The sequence below is a fragment of the Siphateles boraxobius genome, unplaced genomic scaffold, assembly GCF_051911475.1.
Source record: "Siphateles boraxobius isolate OS27281-9 unplaced genomic scaffold, OSU_SipBor_1 53, whole genome shotgun sequence".
Lineage (NCBI taxonomy): Eukaryota > Metazoa > Chordata > Actinopteri > Cypriniformes > Leuciscidae > Siphateles > Siphateles boraxobius.
The window spans coordinates 4,485,875-4,503,428 of NW_027509175.1; the positions used below are offsets into that span (position 1 = coordinate 4,485,875).

At 37.6% G+C, this 17,554-nt stretch overlaps 1 protein-coding gene across 4 annotated transcripts in view; it reads right to left on the reverse strand.

The window, feature by feature from the left end:
* The window catches only part of ank2a (ankyrin 2a, neuronal), an 89,867-nt gene that overhangs the window by 19,583 nt on the left and 52,730 nt on the right, over window positions 1-17,554 (reverse strand). For 2 of the 4 annotated variants that reach the window (XM_077205095.1, XM_077205094.1), the window contains 16 exons: window positions 16,867-17,091; window positions 15,898-15,996; window positions 15,310-15,464; window positions 13,977-14,188; window positions 13,360-13,552; window positions 12,732-12,828; window positions 12,425-12,653; window positions 12,215-12,340; window positions 11,873-11,995; window positions 11,696-11,728; window positions 11,546-11,567; window positions 2,087-2,164; window positions 1,862-1,993; window positions 1,601-1,741; window positions 1,284-1,485; window positions 1,082-1,154 (listed from right to left, as the gene is read on the reverse strand). In XM_077205095.1, the coding sequence (XP_077061210.1) occupies window positions 1,082-1,154; window positions 1,284-1,485; window positions 1,601-1,741; window positions 1,862-1,993; window positions 2,087-2,164; window positions 11,546-11,567; window positions 11,696-11,728; window positions 11,873-11,995; window positions 12,215-12,340; window positions 12,425-12,653; window positions 12,732-12,828; window positions 13,360-13,552; window positions 13,977-14,188; window positions 15,310-15,464; window positions 15,898-15,996; window positions 16,867-17,091 (2,140 nt within the window). Of the gene's footprint in view, window positions 1-1,081; window positions 1,155-1,283; window positions 1,486-1,600; window positions 1,742-1,861; window positions 1,994-2,086; window positions 2,165-3,867; window positions 9,718-11,545; window positions 11,568-11,695; window positions 11,729-11,872; window positions 11,996-12,214; window positions 12,341-12,424; window positions 12,654-12,731; window positions 12,829-13,359; window positions 13,553-13,976; window positions 14,189-15,309; window positions 15,465-15,897; window positions 15,997-16,866; window positions 17,092-17,554 lie in introns of all 4 variants that reach the window. The other 2 variants (XM_077205093.1, XM_077205096.1) reach the window with 2 other exon arrangements.

Consider the following 17,554-nt stretch of genomic DNA (forward strand, 5'->3'; position numbering starts at 1 on the left):
ATGACCATCAGTTCAATTTAGAAACACATCCATGTAACCATTCTGCAGAGCCGGTCCGAGCCTTTTGGGGGCCCTAAGCAGAATTTGATTTGGGGGCCCCCTCCCATTACGCGAAGTCACCTGTGCCTGACGAATATTGACACAAATGTCACGCAATAATGATACATTATAAATGAATACAGTGAGGTTATGTATTAATACAAAATAAATACTTCATAAAAAATAGATGCATACTTAAATAAAAAAGTTTTAACTTTTACTTTACTCTTTTACTAACTCCTTGAAACTTCTTAAAACAAACTGTCTCAAATCATATAAAATAAATTATTTCCTAAAAAAATGAAACAAAACTGAGAAATCAGAAACATAATAAGAGCAAGGGTTCAACAATGACAATTATTGTTGAAAAAAGTAAAAAAATATTATTATGTCTCAACTGTCTCAATACGGTGTAACTGTCCTCAAAATCTTTTATATTATTATTATTGTTGTAACAGACTTTGTTGGATTGTACATGACAGAATCCAACAAAGTCTGTTACTATAATACTGGTAATGATGTACTGGCGCTTGTTGTATGTGTGTATGCAATCTATTTTTCCCCTCGGGGCTTGCCGTAGATAGGAATGGGTCGTGCGCATTTGGTACTGGAGTGTCGCGGGGTTTTGCAGTTAGTGATCTGATCATGTGTGTTATAACAAAGTGGAGAAGAGTTCAAACTGCTATGTTTATTATTTATTCAAACTGCTACCCTTACACCAAGAAGGTTAAGTTCCTCTGCGGCTATTTTCTCCTTACTTCGCTTATGCCTCGGGCCGGCCCTGCCATTCTGTAATCATTTATATTCAGTCAGGTCAAGAGAGAGCAGTCTAGAATCATCAGTTGAGTAGAGTGTGTTTCGTCCTGGAACAACATTCCTGTATGAACTTTCCCTTAAGACTTTTCATAACACAACGACTAGTAAGAGCTCTGTGCAATCTTTTTTCACAATCCTGTGGAAGGTTTCTTGTCAGTAATGGGGTTGACACATTTGGGACATGATCCTCAGGTTATGCATCTAATGCACAATGCCATGAACTTACTTCTTCATCTGCAGCTTCCTTTGTATATTCTTTCTTGACCTCTTGAAACAGCCATGGATTGGTGAAGCTGTCCCTAGGAGACATTGACAGTGGAAAGTGAATGACCAGGTTGTGTACTACCAGAAGACTGATTAACAATGCAATGCAAAGAGTGCAATCATCACTGTTAATGTCATTAAAAATAGGTCTGTGTATCATTTACTGGTTGATCTCCAGTTCCTCCATCAGATCCCCATGAATGCTCTCTGAATGGATGTTTCCCATTGTTTCAGCCCATGAGGGAATGTCAAGGAGAGAGGTCACAGATAAGTCTTCTTCTGACACAGCTGGAGGATGCCTTTGTGAAGTCTCCACTCTCTGCACCACCCGAAGACTGTCAACATCCTCTTGGACTGAGGAGAGAGCTACAAAAACATACACTTTGACATTCTAAGACTTTAGACTAAGACTTTTGATTCAAGATTTCTTTTTATGGTTTATATCTTGCAGTTCAAGAATGTGCTTATTGCATTGTCCTACCTTCACTGTGGTCCAAAGTCCTTTCAATCTCTGCATATGTTCTTGAGGTTTGCTCCTGGATTGACTTGTGCATTTGAATCTCAATAAGATGGACAATATCCATGCGATTTATTTTAGTAATTCTTTTAATCAATGTATCTTCTGTGGAATTTGAGACATAATCAGAATCTATTATTTAAAATGCATTTTAAGCATTTGCATTTTAATAACATTGTATGCATTTAATTCTGAATGATGAGACTGAATAAGAACAGGACTCACCAGTTGCATGCTTTCCTTCTCTCTCTACCCAGCGCTGCAAAAGGACATGACTCTGCTCTTGTAATGAATTTGGGTTTTCAGCACGCACTTGCTGAATCTCATCTTCATTGAATTCCAACTCCTTGGCCAGTTCTGAAAATAAACATTTACTTATGTATGTGCATCTTATTGTTTTTAAAAAAGTGTTTTGATTTTCTGACAACTTCATACTGATATACTACTCACCTGTCCAGCTAAAACCTAGAAGATCAGCAATTATGGCCAAAGTCTCTTCTTTCCTATCTGCATCATCATGCCAGTCCACTGTAACAAAGTATTTTTCATTTATTTTTAATGATAGAAATGCATTCAAAACTAAAAAAAAAAAAAAAAAACATTAAACATCAAAACCCCACTCATTTGCTATTTTAGCTACTTTGACAGCTAATGGACTATTTATGACTATATTATGGGATGGTCACCGTGATTTTGCCAAGTAAGATATGTTCTTGGGTCAACATATTTTGTGGATCCTGGAATAACATTCATACCCCAACCCCTAAAGCTAACCCTTCCCATAACTTTTCCCTAAAATTCCTATCCCTACCCCTAAAGCTAACCCTACCTATAACTTTTCCCTAAAATCCGAGGGAAATGATAGGTGAATAACACTGATGTTGAAGCACCTAACCTGTAAACTTGTCTCTCAAATCTGATTGGTTGATCTGAAGGTTGTTCCAGGATAAACAAAGATGTTGATCCAGGATCCAGTCAATAAATCGTACTTGGTGAAATCACGTTCACCATTATGGTCTATGCATTAACGATATTTGAGATATCACAAAAATGTGTGACTAGAGTTGTTGTTAAGTCTTTATCTCTTTGTAAATTATTTCCAAATTCATTTAAACTTCTAATAGTAGCACTCAAAGAGTAATTTTGTTTTGTTTTTGTAGCATAAAAAAAGTTTTAGTTTTACATATTTCTTAACTCTTTCTCCACCATTGACAGACATTTCCGTCATTTATGAGACAATGCTTCCCCGTCAATGACAAAAATGTTCGGCTTTCTGTGTTTTTACTGTTATACGGTAGGGAGCGCTATGACATCTTCTGAAAGAGTACTGCATCTCCTGATCAAAAGACTTTTGCATATATAAACAGATGCATATGTAAAATAACGCGATCATCAACATTAAACAGCATATAAATCAAAACTGCCTAATGTTACAGAATGAAATGTCGATCCAGGATGAGATATAGGACTGTGCAAGCTTTTGGGGTATTGATGGACTCGATCTACTCCATTTATGTTTTGATCATCATTCTGAATCCGATCCAGGCGTAGTCTTTGACAAAAATGTATTTTTCTCAGCTTTTTGCTCAAAATGTTGCTTTTTCCAATGAAACATTGTTTTTTTAATTTAAAAGTAGAGGCTCTGTTCTTTCTTTTGAAATATTCTGGGGGCCATGAACATTTTGTGAAAATTATCAAAAATGCTGGCGGTGGCTTGCAACTTTAAAAAAAAAAAAAAATGCTGGTGGGGAAAGAGTTAATAGCATGAAAGCAAAGTGACTCTTACGGTATATATTGTATAGATCTATAAAGTTATATAATATTATATGCCATAATATATTCTTTTAAGTCTTTTTACACAAAAATGTGCCATTGCCATGGTTGTTTTAATATTCCTCGGATGAAACATGCTTTAGTGGACATGCATTGCACAGGAAACTGTAATATGATAAAAAAAAAGTAGTCAGTCAATCTTGAGATTTCAGTTTTCATGTACACACTGATATGCAAATTAATAAAACATGACATACAAAGTTACAAAAAAGACACACAAACACCCACAAGAAAACATTGAGATGAGACAAAGTACAGTACAAAACACCACAATATATAAAACAAAAAACACAGGACAACACAGAACAACAAATTAAAACACAAAATAAAAAACTAAAGAAAAGGTAAGGTAAATTTTGAGGCAAGTAATACGGGGGGCAAGTGCCAAGTAGAGGTACCTTTACTTTGTTCTGGGGTAGTGATGTCTGAGATTCTCTGCATCTGTGTCTCCACACAATCCTCCCAGTAGGGCCTTGACTCAAAGACATCATCGCCAACGGACGGGGGTCGAATTGCTTTCAAACCACTCTCTATCCCTAACTCAACAGAGGCTCTGTATCCTTTGGTTTCATCACACTCTGTGTTCCTTGAAGGGTCTAATTCCTGAAAGACTTTGGCATGTAGTTCAGGTTGACTGGATGCAGAATACTGTGGAGGAGCCTGTGTTGGTGACACAGGCATCTGGGAGGATGAAGTCTGTGGTTTGGTGTAGTTGCTTTCTATATTAGTGTGATCATCCACAACAGTCATGGCCCATTCTGAGGCACCAATATCTGCCTCAGATTTAGGCCTTTGATTCTGCTCAATGGAGTCCCCTTGTCCTAAAATTTGGTCAAAGCTGGCTGCTTTCACAGCTATTTTTGGCTTAGATGTTGTGTCTTCAATTTCAGCAGCAAGGTACTTGAATGGAGTGGACATTGAAGGTGATGTCTGGAATTGCTGTTGACTAACAGTATGAGCTGAGGCACTAGGGGAAATCATTGATACTTGGTTGGCTATGGGCATTTCTACAACAGAATGCTGTTCATCTTCTACTGAGGAGTCAGAGGATTCCAGGTCTTGCTCAGAATAAACTGTTCGTGTTACTGTATAAGTGGCAGTGTCAACATTCGGTATCAGTGTGTCTTCATGGATTCCATTATCCTCTAGCGGGCTCTTTAGTTCACTCTGTAGAAGTTCACTCTGTTTAATTGGTTCTGGATGTTCTGGTTTAATCTTGGTTCCAATTTGACTAAAGTCATCAGACTTTGCATCAGGTTCCTCAGTAAACCTGTCTTGATGCACTAAACCATCTGCAGTCATCTCAAATGAAGCTGCTGCAACAGACTCACTAGTGTTGAAATTGACTTGTTCAAATTCTTCACTTGGATCTTCACTTATTGGGAAAAAGACTAATCTTTCTTCCTCTTCCTCCATTGTCCTCTTGGTCATGTCAATGGCTCCACCTCTGGTCATCTCAAATAGTTTTCCCTCTTGGAAGAGGAAAGGATTTGGTGTCCCCTCTTCAGTAGGGGTACGTCCTGGAGTTGTGTCAGGTGTGGTTCCATGGGATCGTCTGTCTGTACACAAAGCCAGTATTTTCTGCTCCTCAGCTTCAATTTGTGCATCAAATGCCTCATCATCGTCCACTTCAGCACTCCAGGGAACCAAGTCTCTTGGAATAGATGCTGGAATTTCTTCTGGATTTCCTTCATTGTCCTCTTCATAAATACATAAATCTGTCTGGGATTCATTCTGCACTTCCTTTGCTGCAGTAGTAGTACCTACAATTTCATTAGGAGAAACTAGTTCTAACACTTTTTCAAAAGTTGGGCTCTCACCAGGAGACATAGAATCAACATCAGGTACCATCTCAATAGCTGTTCTGCTTTCTGCTAATGTGATTTCCAGATCCTCCTCAGGTGTAGTCTGACCAATCACTGTAGTATGGTACTCTGTAGAGAACTGTTCATAGTCTTCCTCCATGTTTACATGGGTTTGCAAAGATGGTATGTTTATGCATGTCTGTAAATCCACAGTCTGCAAATGGGTATGGTCTTGCTCACATTTGTCCATGGTGTTTAAAACCTCACTGGTTACATATGATACTTCGTGAGATGACTCATCCAGCTCAGGGTTTTCATAATCCTCATCAGACAATGAAGGTTGTAAAGGTAATACTGGGCCAGATTCAGTCAGATTCTCCAAGCACTGTTCTTCTGATTCTTTCTTTAACGTGTTAAAGTCTAGTGGACTTTTATGTGGTGAGAGGTGTTCTTCTTTCAGTTGTTTAAAATCACAATCAAAATCAAATTTTACCTTTTTAACTCTTGCATCCTTTTCCATTTCATCAAATGTTTTGATCTTTGCAGCCATCTTAAACATCTCTTCTTCTGGAGTGAATTGTCTTTGTAAAGCGTCAAAATCATGAAGATCCTCACTGTCAAGTACCTCTTCTTTTTGCTCCAGGGTCATGGGAAGGCACTGCATATCTGGGGTCTCATGAGACCCTTGGGAGGACTCACTTTCTAAATAAATGTCTTGTTCAGAAATTATTTCTTTTTCTACATTTTTCCTAGAATCAGAAACGAAAGACTCACTCGTTGAGAAGACCCTTTCAATATAACTTAATTGTTCATACTCCTCCCCAGTAGGACTTCCCTCTAATGAGTCTTGAAATGGGGATTCCTTGTTTGGGCTTGGCTCGATAGAGTCTGGCGTTTTTTGAGATGACCCATCTTCTCTGACGGGAGTAGTCTCAAGTGAGTCTGTTCTACAGAGAGTTTTAGAGTCACTTATGGTTTCAGGCTGCAGAGAATCCAAACTAGAAGGTCTATCTAGTTCATCTTGATTGTGATGGCAATATTGAGGTATCTCGTCCGACTCAGTGATTACACTGAATTCTATTGGCTTCATATCATCTCTATAGGATGAATCACTTCTCATGTCATGTGCAGATGTTTCACTGTCCCATTTCATAACTTGAATTGTATCTTGAATTATTGTCTCCGAATTAGTAGAGGACGGTGACTCCGTTTTGGAGGATGGAGAAAGTGAATCCATTTTAGAGTCATCATTGGATGGTGAATCAATTCTGGTCGATAGGGAAGGTGATTTAATCTTAGAATCATAAGGTGATGTCTTGCTTTTTATGTCGGTTACTGAACATAATTTGACACTTTTGTCACTCTCTGCTTTTTCATGTGATGTCACCAAAATTGATTGGTAATTTGTCTCCTTGGCCCCTTGATGTCTGACTTCTGTTTCTTCAGTAGTTGTACAGGAAGACAAAACAAGGATTTCTGGGCTATTTTGAGGGGTTTCAGCAAGTCCCTCATGTTTATCACTGTCACATGTGCTGGTGTAAGGAGTCCTAGTCCCTATACTACTGCCAGGAGAGTCTACCAAGGCCTTGTGTTTCTCACTATCAGGACTTTCTTCCAAAGCCTCATGTATTTCACTTTTAAGTAAGGGTTCCTCATCGTCTAAAGAAGGGCCATCGCTACACATTAAATAGCGTTTACTTGCTTCACCTGATGTCCGCCTAAAGAGTAGATATCCAGGACTGTCCTCAAGTTCTGCCTTAATATCTGCGCTGAAGTCTTCTGATGGTTTCCTGTCTGGGCTGATCTGAGGTTCCATAGACAATCTCCTATTCTGGCAGATGTTATCTTCATAATACATTCTCTCAGGTATCAGCCCTGGGTCTTCCTTTTCTAATAGCTCAGAAGTTATTTGTACCTCCTCAGTCTCAAATCTGATAATGTTGGAAGTTATAGCTGGATCACCTTCTGTATTTTGGATGGACATTGAACTGTTTAAGGTCGTCAATGATTTTTCATGTAGTGTTTTACCATCATCGATCATTGGTTTATATTGAATTGTGTTTGGGTCAAAACATGATTCTTGAATGATCTTGTTTTCTACAACATTTTTTTCTTGTAAATGTTGGGTTGATACTGTCATTTGGTTATCATACGTTGGAGGGACCTGCATCATATCATAACTTGACGCTTCAGAGGTCACAGTTGTAATTGCCCTATCTTGTAAATGTTGGGTTGTTACTGTCAGTTGGCTGTCATATGTAGTAGGACTCTGTGTTACAATAGGACTTGCCGTTTCAGAAGTCTCAGTCTTAATTGCTCTTTCTTGTAAAGGTTGGGTTGTTACTGTCAGTTGGCTGTCATATGTCAGAGGAATCTGTGTTGCATTAGGACTTGCCGTTTCAGAGTTCTCAGTCGTAATTGCTCTTTCTTGTAAATGTTGGGTTGTTACTGTCAGTTGGCTGTCATATGTAGGAGGACTCTGTGTTACAATAGGACTTTCCGTTTCAGATGTCTCAGTCGTAATTGCTCTTTCTTGTAAATGTTGGGTTGTTACTGTCAGTTGGCTGTCATATGTCGGAGGAATCTGTGTTACAATAGGACTTTCCGTTTCAGATGTCTCAGTCGTAATTGCTCTTTCTTGTAAATGTTGGGTTGTTACTGTCAGTTGGCTGTCATATGTCGGAGGAATCTGTGTTGCATTAGGACTTGCCGTTTCAGAGGTCTCAGTCGTAATTGCTCTTTCTTGTAAATGTTGGGTTGTTACTGTCAGTTGGCTGTCATATGTAGGAGGACTCTGTGTTACAATAGGACTTGCCGTTTCAGATGTCTCAGTCGTAATTGCTCTTTCTTGTAAATGTTGGGTTGTTACTGTCAGTTGGCTGTCATATGTCGGAGGAATCTGTGTTACAATAGGACTTGCAATTTCAGACGTCTCAGTCGTAATTGCTCTTTCTTGTAAATGTTGGGTTGTTACTGTCAGTTTGCTGTCATATGAAGGAGGACTCTGTGTTACAATAGGACTTGCCGTTTCAGAGGTCTCAGTCGTAATTGCTCTTTCTTGTAAATGTTGGGTTGTTACTGTCAGTTGGCTGTCATATGTCGGAGGAATATGTGTTGCATTAGGACTTGCCGTTTCAGAGGTCTGAGTTGTAATAGCTCTTTCTTGTAAGTGTTGGGTTGTTACTGTCAGTTGGCTGTCATATTTCGGAGGAATCTGTGTTACAATAGGACTTGGCGTTTCAGAGGTCACAGTCGTAGTTGCTCTTTCTTGTAAATGTTGAGTTGTTACTGTCATTTGGTAATCATATGTTGGGGGAACCTGCATCACATCAGAAGTTGCCATCTCAGAGGTTACAGCCGTAATTGCTTTATGTTCAAAAAGTCCAGACTTGGTTTTTGATGGATCTTGGCCAGTCTGAAATGCCTTCATCAGCTCTCTTACAGACATGGTTTCTTCCAGCCTTTCTGTCTGTGACTTTGGAGATCTGGGGGATTTTGGAGGAAGCTTGGTTGATTTTTCTGTCTCTGTGACATATGACTTACTCTGGGAAGTATTCACATTCCAGTTTTGATTGTCCACCTCCTTTTCCTCTTCAACCTTCTTCTGCAGTGCCTTAACCCTGTCTTTAATGGATCCAATTGGAGTTTCTAAAACTCTAGGAGACACAGGAACTAATCCAAAGACAGGTCCAGATCCACCAATAACTGCATCTTCATCAAGAGACTCCTCAGACTGACTTCTACTCATTCTTTCCAGGTCATCTTCAGAACTGCCACTTGCAAACTCCCTCTCTTTACGCTTTTTCCTTACTGGCTTTTTGATTTCTGCTGGACGGTGTTTACCACGGGCAACAAATACCTCTTTAAAGCTTTCTTGAACAATATCTACATCTTGTGAATGACTAAATGGTACAGGTTCCTTCAGATATTGTTCTAAGTCACCACTGAGATATGAAACCATACCTGACATATCCCTCTTAGGAGAATAACTTGATATGGTGTCTCTTGTGATTCGAACTTCCTGAATGAGTGTCTCTTGATCTTCAGTGATGTTTTTGCTTATGGATTCCTCAATATCTGTCTCACCGAGAAGTACCCACTCATCATCAACAATGGTTACAGATATCCCAATAGCTCCTTCCCTCTTTGTTTCATCCATTGTTCCCTCACGGAGGATCTCTTCTACCTTTTCCAAATCCTCTTTCACTTTTTCAACAATTTCAAATGGCTCATCCACTTCGTCATCCCCAGACTTGTCTGATCTCTCTCTGGAATACGAGGAGCAAGATTTTTCGGATTTTTCAGAGGTCAGAAGGACTGACACTTTAATCAGGTCCTGCTTCATATCGGACACCTCTGAAAGCAGATCTGGACTTGCGAGTGTGGCAGGATCATGCATGATTTGCATCATGGAAAGCTCTGTTGTATCAGATCCATCATAATCTTCCATTTTAACAGCACAAAGAGTTGTTTAAAAGAACAAAGGGGAAATGAAGAGGACATAAGACATTGGAAAACTAGTCAGGGCAGGAGCAATACAAACTGTCTTCAGTTCAGATGATAAGGAAACTACTTGACAGACTGACGGAAATCGCAAACTTTATCTAGATTTGGATCCAAAGGATTTGGGAAGGCATGGGAGCAGTTAAGCAAAGCAAAGAAGAATTACAGAGTGAGGGGAGGAAATGGGCAGGAAATAACTTGCTTAAACACGTTATATTGTTTCAAGTATCCACTCATACACTTGCACAAGAGGGAAAGTATAAAGAAAAACAAAGGGAAAGTATAAGTAATACAGAAACCTGTGCACAAAGAACAAATGGGGAAAGTAATCATAACACAGAGTGGAGCTGTACCAATGAGGCATCTCAAGATTGTTCTCGACATGAAGAGCTCATGTCAACAAAAACACAGATAGCATGTTCGAAACATGTTCAAAGCCCTTAAAAACAGAACTGAGATACAATCATTATTACATACAATCGAATTATCAAATGTTATGGCTTTGAGTCAATCATGGAGGAACATATGGGAATTTGTTAAAAGACTGAGGTAAATGATAAGGAAAATTTAGGAAACAACAATAAACACGAGTGAATCAAATTAAATAAAGAATGTGAGTGACAGGGATAAAAATGTTACACAAATTATGCATATTTTCAAAAAAGGTATCCACGCATACAGGCTGAGCAGACACACTCACACACATACATATACAATAATATAATATGTGTAAGTCAAGTTATTTCCATGCAAGGGAAATGATCCATGCAAAGGTGACTTGTGGCAAGCAAATTAAGTGATTTCATTATAGGCAAAATAATATGTGCCTGTTCAGTGTGATTTTCTTTTTCGGGGAGAATGGTTTGTTTTCCAGTATCTCTTTTGGCATGTAATACATTTTATTTTAAACTCATTAAAATTTTTAGAAATCATCATGCCAGAAGTAAGATACCATTGTAAGAGAATATAATTGAACGTAATGTTTTATGAGAACAGCAGACGAAAAAAATAAAAATGGAAGAAGTGATGTTTATCAGCCATAGCACAGCAGTCAGGGATCCACAAATTCAATTTCTGTTCAAATCACTTATAAATATGTTTTCTATAATATTTCAAACAATCTACTAATACATTAGTAACCTAAAGTTACAAAAGATATGGAGGTTACAAAACAATGTGAGAGAACACAGTATATACACTCCTAGGCAGAAAAAATGTCTAAATATTTAGTAGTCTTTAAATGGTCTTAACCATTTTAATCACAAATCACTGGTCAGGAGATGAGCAAGAATTGCACAAATACTGTAGATAAAGTAACTTAACATGGATTAGTCTCTCCTTTGTCCCCCTTATTGTTCCACTTGATGTTAATGGCTTCAAACTGTTTATGAGTAGTTTAAAATGTCTCCTAGTTTGTTTAATGTGAGACCAAATATTCAGTATAGGGTTCAAATCTGGACTCTGACCAAGCCAAAACATGAGCTCCACACAAATCAGCTGAACCACTCTGAATTAAACTTCCCATATTCTGCAAAAAATATGGGAACATCTTTGATGTTTTTCTGAGATAGAAATGGCTTATAAGTAGTGCATTTTGCTTACATTTAGCTAATTTCCTGACCAATAATTTGTGGTTAAGACAGTTAAAAGCTTAGTGTTTACCCATTTTGGGCTTGAGACTGGGCCTTTTTTCTTTTTCTTTTTTTTTCCCCAGGTGAGCATCATTTTCATCTTAATTAAACTATTGACTTAAATAAATCTTGCTTACATTTCTCATGTGTCTTCTCACTCTATAAAGAAATTAGATTAAAACAGAGAAAGTTAATAGGATTGAAAACATGAAACATTTCTTATCTTTTCTTTTTGCAAAGAGAAAATAAATATATATAGTTTTCAAAATGTTAAAATAGGCATTTACCTCCACATCTGCATCTTCGTCAGAATCGGATTCCTTAAGAGTAAAAATCAACAGTCAGATTAAATATGGCCAAACTAAATATCATTTGAATAAAATGTATTGGCTTTTGTGTCGATGATGTATCCAAATGTATAGGCTATGCATGTTAATAAGATAGTTGAGAGTGTTTGCACTCACCTTTGAGTAGATAGGTAGGCAGATGTTCAGGTTGCATATTGCATTGTGGTTTAGACTGCGATATGTTCTTGGCTCTTTTGTAAAAGACAGTCTGCCACATGATTCTTGAGTGCTGTCACGAATCTGTTGAAACAACCAGTCTGTGACTTTTCTGACCACCAAGAGACATTTGCACAATACTGTGGCATCATATTTAAACTAGTAGGGGGCAATGTGGAGTGCTGTAACACATTGGTTTAAAGATTTGTAACTCAATACCTTTTTGTGCTGTGTCTCAAATGTTAAAATAATATCCCCATAGCTATCTACTATAAATAGTCCTTCAAATAGCAAAGGGCTTACTTTGATAAATAGAGAAAGACGGTTTTCTTTAAAGGCATAGAAACTGAACACATGGTGCTGCCCACTTTTGGTCAGTGGGACCAGATTTCCAAAGCAGTCGGCAAAGATTGGCTTTCCCTCTAGTACCTGTAGAGATAAATATACCACCATTTAGAAAATGTTCTTGTCAATGACACTTTTTTGTGACAAGACTAGCTAGACCAGACTTACCTCGACATCTCGACTACGAGCCACCTCGGTGAAGTTCTCCTGCTGCTCCAGAGTTTTGTCCATCTTATCATCCGTCATACAGAAGCAGCGGAGTCGTGCTTCGATGGGGTCTAAAGTCTTGGCAAAGATGACAAACTTGGCCATATAGGGCACACAGATGATCTCACGATACAGCTGACTGGAGAAGTTCACAGACTCCTGGATCTGACGGCAATCTATGAGCCAGAACCTGGGAGAAAAAACATTTATTTAACCGTGTGTCAAAGGAAACCAGTCAACGAACAGGTGTCACTGCCACAGCACTCACCTTGCTGATACATTGGTGGTAAATGAAACACACTGGTTGATGAATGTCAGAGGTGTGGATCCAGTTATGTCCTCCCACTGTGCTGGAGTTGTCCCTCCTGGAAAAAAATTTAACTATTCACAACTTCTCACATGATTTTTTTTGTTCAAATTCAGATTCAGAATCAGAAAGAGCTTTATTGCCAAGTGTTTACACACACAAGGAATTTATCTTGGTGCCAGGAGCTTCCAGTGAAGAAAAGGTACAGACATATATAGAAATTAAGGAAATAAAATGAAATATAACATCAATAATAAAGAGAATAGACAATTAAATTAAAATATAATATAATATAATACAATAGAATATTAAAACATTACAATAGAGAAAAAAATATACCAACAGACAGAAATATGAATTAACAGATGTGCTATTTACAGATGGACAATTTTGAGATGTTATTTACAGATGTACAATCCTGTGATGTGTTATGTATTGTTAAGGTGGAACATAGCCTGAGGGAAACAGCTGTTTTTATGCCTGGCTGTTCTGGTGCTCAATGCTCAGTTCAAAGAGAAAGTGGGCTGGATGTGAGGGCCCAAATTGATGGACAAAACTGGATAAACTCCTACTCATTAGTCTTACATACCAGTAATGCTACATAGCAGTCGTAGAGTGGGTGTACTGCTGGTCCCGTCACTGGTTGGGCTTTTAGGGACAGGAATAGTCATGGTGATGGGCTTGTGAAACTTGCGTCTTCTGGGTTCCAACGTAACAATTGGGCTGAATGTAGCCTTACTACCCAGGATCTTCCTCACCAGATCCTCACTGATGGGCTGGGCCTAATGAAGGATGAGATTGAGAGGGAATTTTTCCTCCAAACAATGTAGGAGTAATACTATATATTAAATAAATATTTTTGAGAAGAGCGTGACCATACATTTTTTACAGAAACCATGACTTTTCCATAAAATAATACATTTTAATATTTCTTGATATTTTTTATATCCTTTTTAATATGAAGCATTTGTATTACTTTTGCAGTTTTTTACCTTTATTTAAAGAAAAAAAAATTGCTTCAGCATACAGCTCAATATCAATTGAATAAGTTTTATTGACACAGACGGAGTAATAAATAATCATAAAAAAGTGTATAATGTGTGTATAAAACTGATTTAACACATGTCAAAAGCTAAATAAAAAAAAACTCTTCTTTATACAAATGTAAGGTCAATGATCAAGCTTGCAAGGCACAGTGTGGATCACCTGTAGTCCCACACGTATCCGTTTAGTCAGGGCTCCCTCGGGGAACACAGCCTGGACCTGTGGAACAAGTGTGCTGCTTAGCACCCCACCCTCTGGACCAATCAGGTGACTGTCCTGTTTAATGCGGGACACCACAGCAAAGTATTGTGGGAAATCCCGGGTGATTAGGCGACATATTCGCTTTTTCTCCAGCTCCTCAGGACTGTCCAGTTCTAGTGTGAAAATTACAAATAATATCTCTTAATATATTTTTTTTTTTGTGCAATTCATCTAATATTATGAGTATGATTTCAGGTATGCATTAAAGGGTTTATACAATTAAGTGTACTTAAATGGTGAATAATTATGTTTGTGTGATAGTCTCACACAGAATAGGCCTACACTTCCAATCCAATCCAATCCAATCCAAACCAGTAGTTCAAATCAAATCAATTCAAAGTTTATTTATAAAGCACCTTAAAAAACACACTGTGTACCAAAGTGCTGTACAATTTCAAACAATTTAGATAAAACACAATAAAATACAAGAAAGAATACAATGTAAAAATGAAGAAGTAATAAAATACTATAGATATAAAATCAAAGTCTAGCAGTCAGCAAAGGCTTCATCAAACAAATATGTCTTAAGCTGAGATTTAAACATGGTCACAGTAGTAGAGGATCTGATGAACATTGGTAACCCATTCCACAACTTAGTTGTCAGAGTTATGTACTGAATCACCTTTTCAACTGAAGACGTTAACTGTAACACCTATACTACTGTTCAAATGTTTAGGGTCTGTTAGATTTTTTTAAAATATAAATTAATGCTTTTTTTTTAAAATAAATAATTCAGCAAAGATGCATTAAATTGATCAAACAGGCCATTAAAGACATTTATAACGTTCCAACCATTTCTGTTAAAATAAATGTTGTTCTTTCTGAATTTTATATTCATCAAAGAATCCTGAAATAAATGTATGATGGTTTCCACAAAAATAATAAGCAGCACAACTGTTTTCAACATTGATAATAAGTAAATGTTTCAAAGCACCAAATCAGCATATTAGAATGATTTCTGAAGGAGCATGTGACACTGAAGATTGGAGTATGCTGAAAATTCAGCTTTGCCATCACAGGAATAAATTACGTTTTAAAATATATTCAAATAGAAAACAATTCCATTTAAATTTTATTTCACAATACTACTCTTTTTACTGTATTTTTGATCAAATAAATGCAACCGATTGTTCTGTGGAACACCACAGGTCGAGTTTGATTAAAGTGTAAGAGCAAATTCAAGGTGTGTTATGTTAATCAAACAAGTGTCTCGGTGCATTCAGGACACACTCACCTTCGTCCATGCCATTGAGAATCTGATTCAGCTCCTCTTCTGTATGGTCACAGTGATGTTCTCTCCAGCTCTCTCCTGTCTCACTGCGTAGAATCACTAACTCTCTCTCTGTCCCACGCAATGCAGCAAAGTGAGGGATCTCTACTATTACAGGCCTGCAAAATAAGGGGTGTTATTTCAGACAAATTAATGCATGGCTTTAGACTGCACAAATTGAAGGTTGTTGTTCAGAAACAGATATTGCATCTGTGGAGGACATACAAACAGGAAAATGCAGCATGCAGCAAGGTGGAAAAAGAGAGTAAACAAAACAATGGATAATGCGATATACAGCAGACACACAGCACATGACAAATACATTAAAAACATAACAATAAATTACAAATGATATCCAAAATGCAACAAGGGAGGAAAAGGGAAATTGAGGGAACACCTCTATTTCGGAATGATAAAAACGAACTCACAAAACTATAAAAAAGGGACAAAATAAAAAGAATATGACATCTTGGAGATGGAGGTGTATTTAAAAGAATCAGGGGGAAATGTGATCGGTATCCAGTGGATATTTGGCATTAGGATCTCTCCTACCCGAGGAATTTGGTGCCGGGTGGACCCAGCTGCAGAATTCTGCTGACAAGACTTTCACCCTCATTAAGAGGAGGAGGGGCTGTTGGGAGGTGGAGTTTACTGTTCCGATCGCAGCGATTAAAAAAGATGTAAAAAACAAAAAAAACAAGGCACACTGTGAACCTGATTTACTGAGCTCAGATTTAGTGAGAGAGGAACATTGTTGTCATTCATCACCAACTAGCGATGACAAGTGTCCTAACCAGGACAGACGAACACTAAAAGCTCTTAAATGAGTTTGTCCTAACCAGCTGTGACATTTTGTTTTTCGCTTGCTCTCTATTTCAGCAGTGTCATGCCCAGCAGTGTTGTTATTGTTTAATTTAAACCAAAACTATTAAAAACCTTTTTTTTTTTTTTAGTTTTTGTTAATTGAAGTAAAATATGATAAAATATAAATATTAGATGAAAACTTAAACGAAAACTAGAAATGTTGCCTGAAATAAAACAAGTTGAAGTGTAAAATTAAATGACTGAAAGTAAGACTGAAATAAAATATATTAAAGCTATATATGTATATATTTATTTATTTATACAAAACTACTAAAACTTAAACTAATGTAAAAACGGTAAATATAAAAATAAAAGCTCATTTAAAATATGAATAATTATTATAATAATATATAAATATTACTGAAATAATACTGATGCCCAGTAGCCCCATCCATTGAATCTCATTGGTCCAATAATTCACAAAATAAACAGCTGTGCAATGTGATGTAATTTTAGCCAATAAGTCTCAGAGTAGACAAACAAATTGATTTGTAACATCACTTCTGGTTAGGACACGTTGACATATTGTTCTGCTTTGTCAGTCAAGACGAGACAAAATAGAGAACATATAACTGCCCCATACATACATAAAAGTAGACGAAAATGTTCATGGTGATACGGCATAAATGTTCAATTTCAGCCTTTGCACCCGCTTACCCAAGAAACTGGGCTCCGGTGGGTCCAACTTCAATGATCTTGCCTGCGAGCCCCTCTCCCTCCACCATAGGGGGCATAGAGGCCAGTCTGTGCCTCTTCACCAGACGACATGTAACCCGTGTAGGGGCTGAGCACTTTCTAGGTGGCACAATAATGCGTAACCCATTGTGCCGACAGCCACGCATGGCTCCGCCGCGAGCATCCACCATGAAACTGACCAGGAAGCTGTTTATATAGAACAACAGCAAGTGACAGTGAAACACACAATGCAATGCTACTTAACCCAGAAATGAAATACAGGAATAAATACATTAAGTGTGCAAATTCTTGTTTTTAAACTTATGGATGCCACCTTGCATTATTACTTGTCTGTCGCATTTCCCAAACTTATTTTATAGGCTCTGTGGGCTTTGTTATGTTTGTAAACAATCATACATTTTGCAATTCTCCTTGGTGCCATTAGAGATTACACACTTCACTAGAAATGTTTCCGGTTCCTTTTGTTTTGTGTTTCAGGATTAACTTCTGATAAACCCAGAAAACTCATTTTATTATTTGATTGCGTTGCCATTGTGTTGTAAAATTACAGACTCACCGACGTACACTACTGTTCCAAAGTTTGGAGTCTGTAAGATTTTTTTTTTCATGTTTGAAAGTCTCTTATGCTCATCAATGCTGCATGTATTTG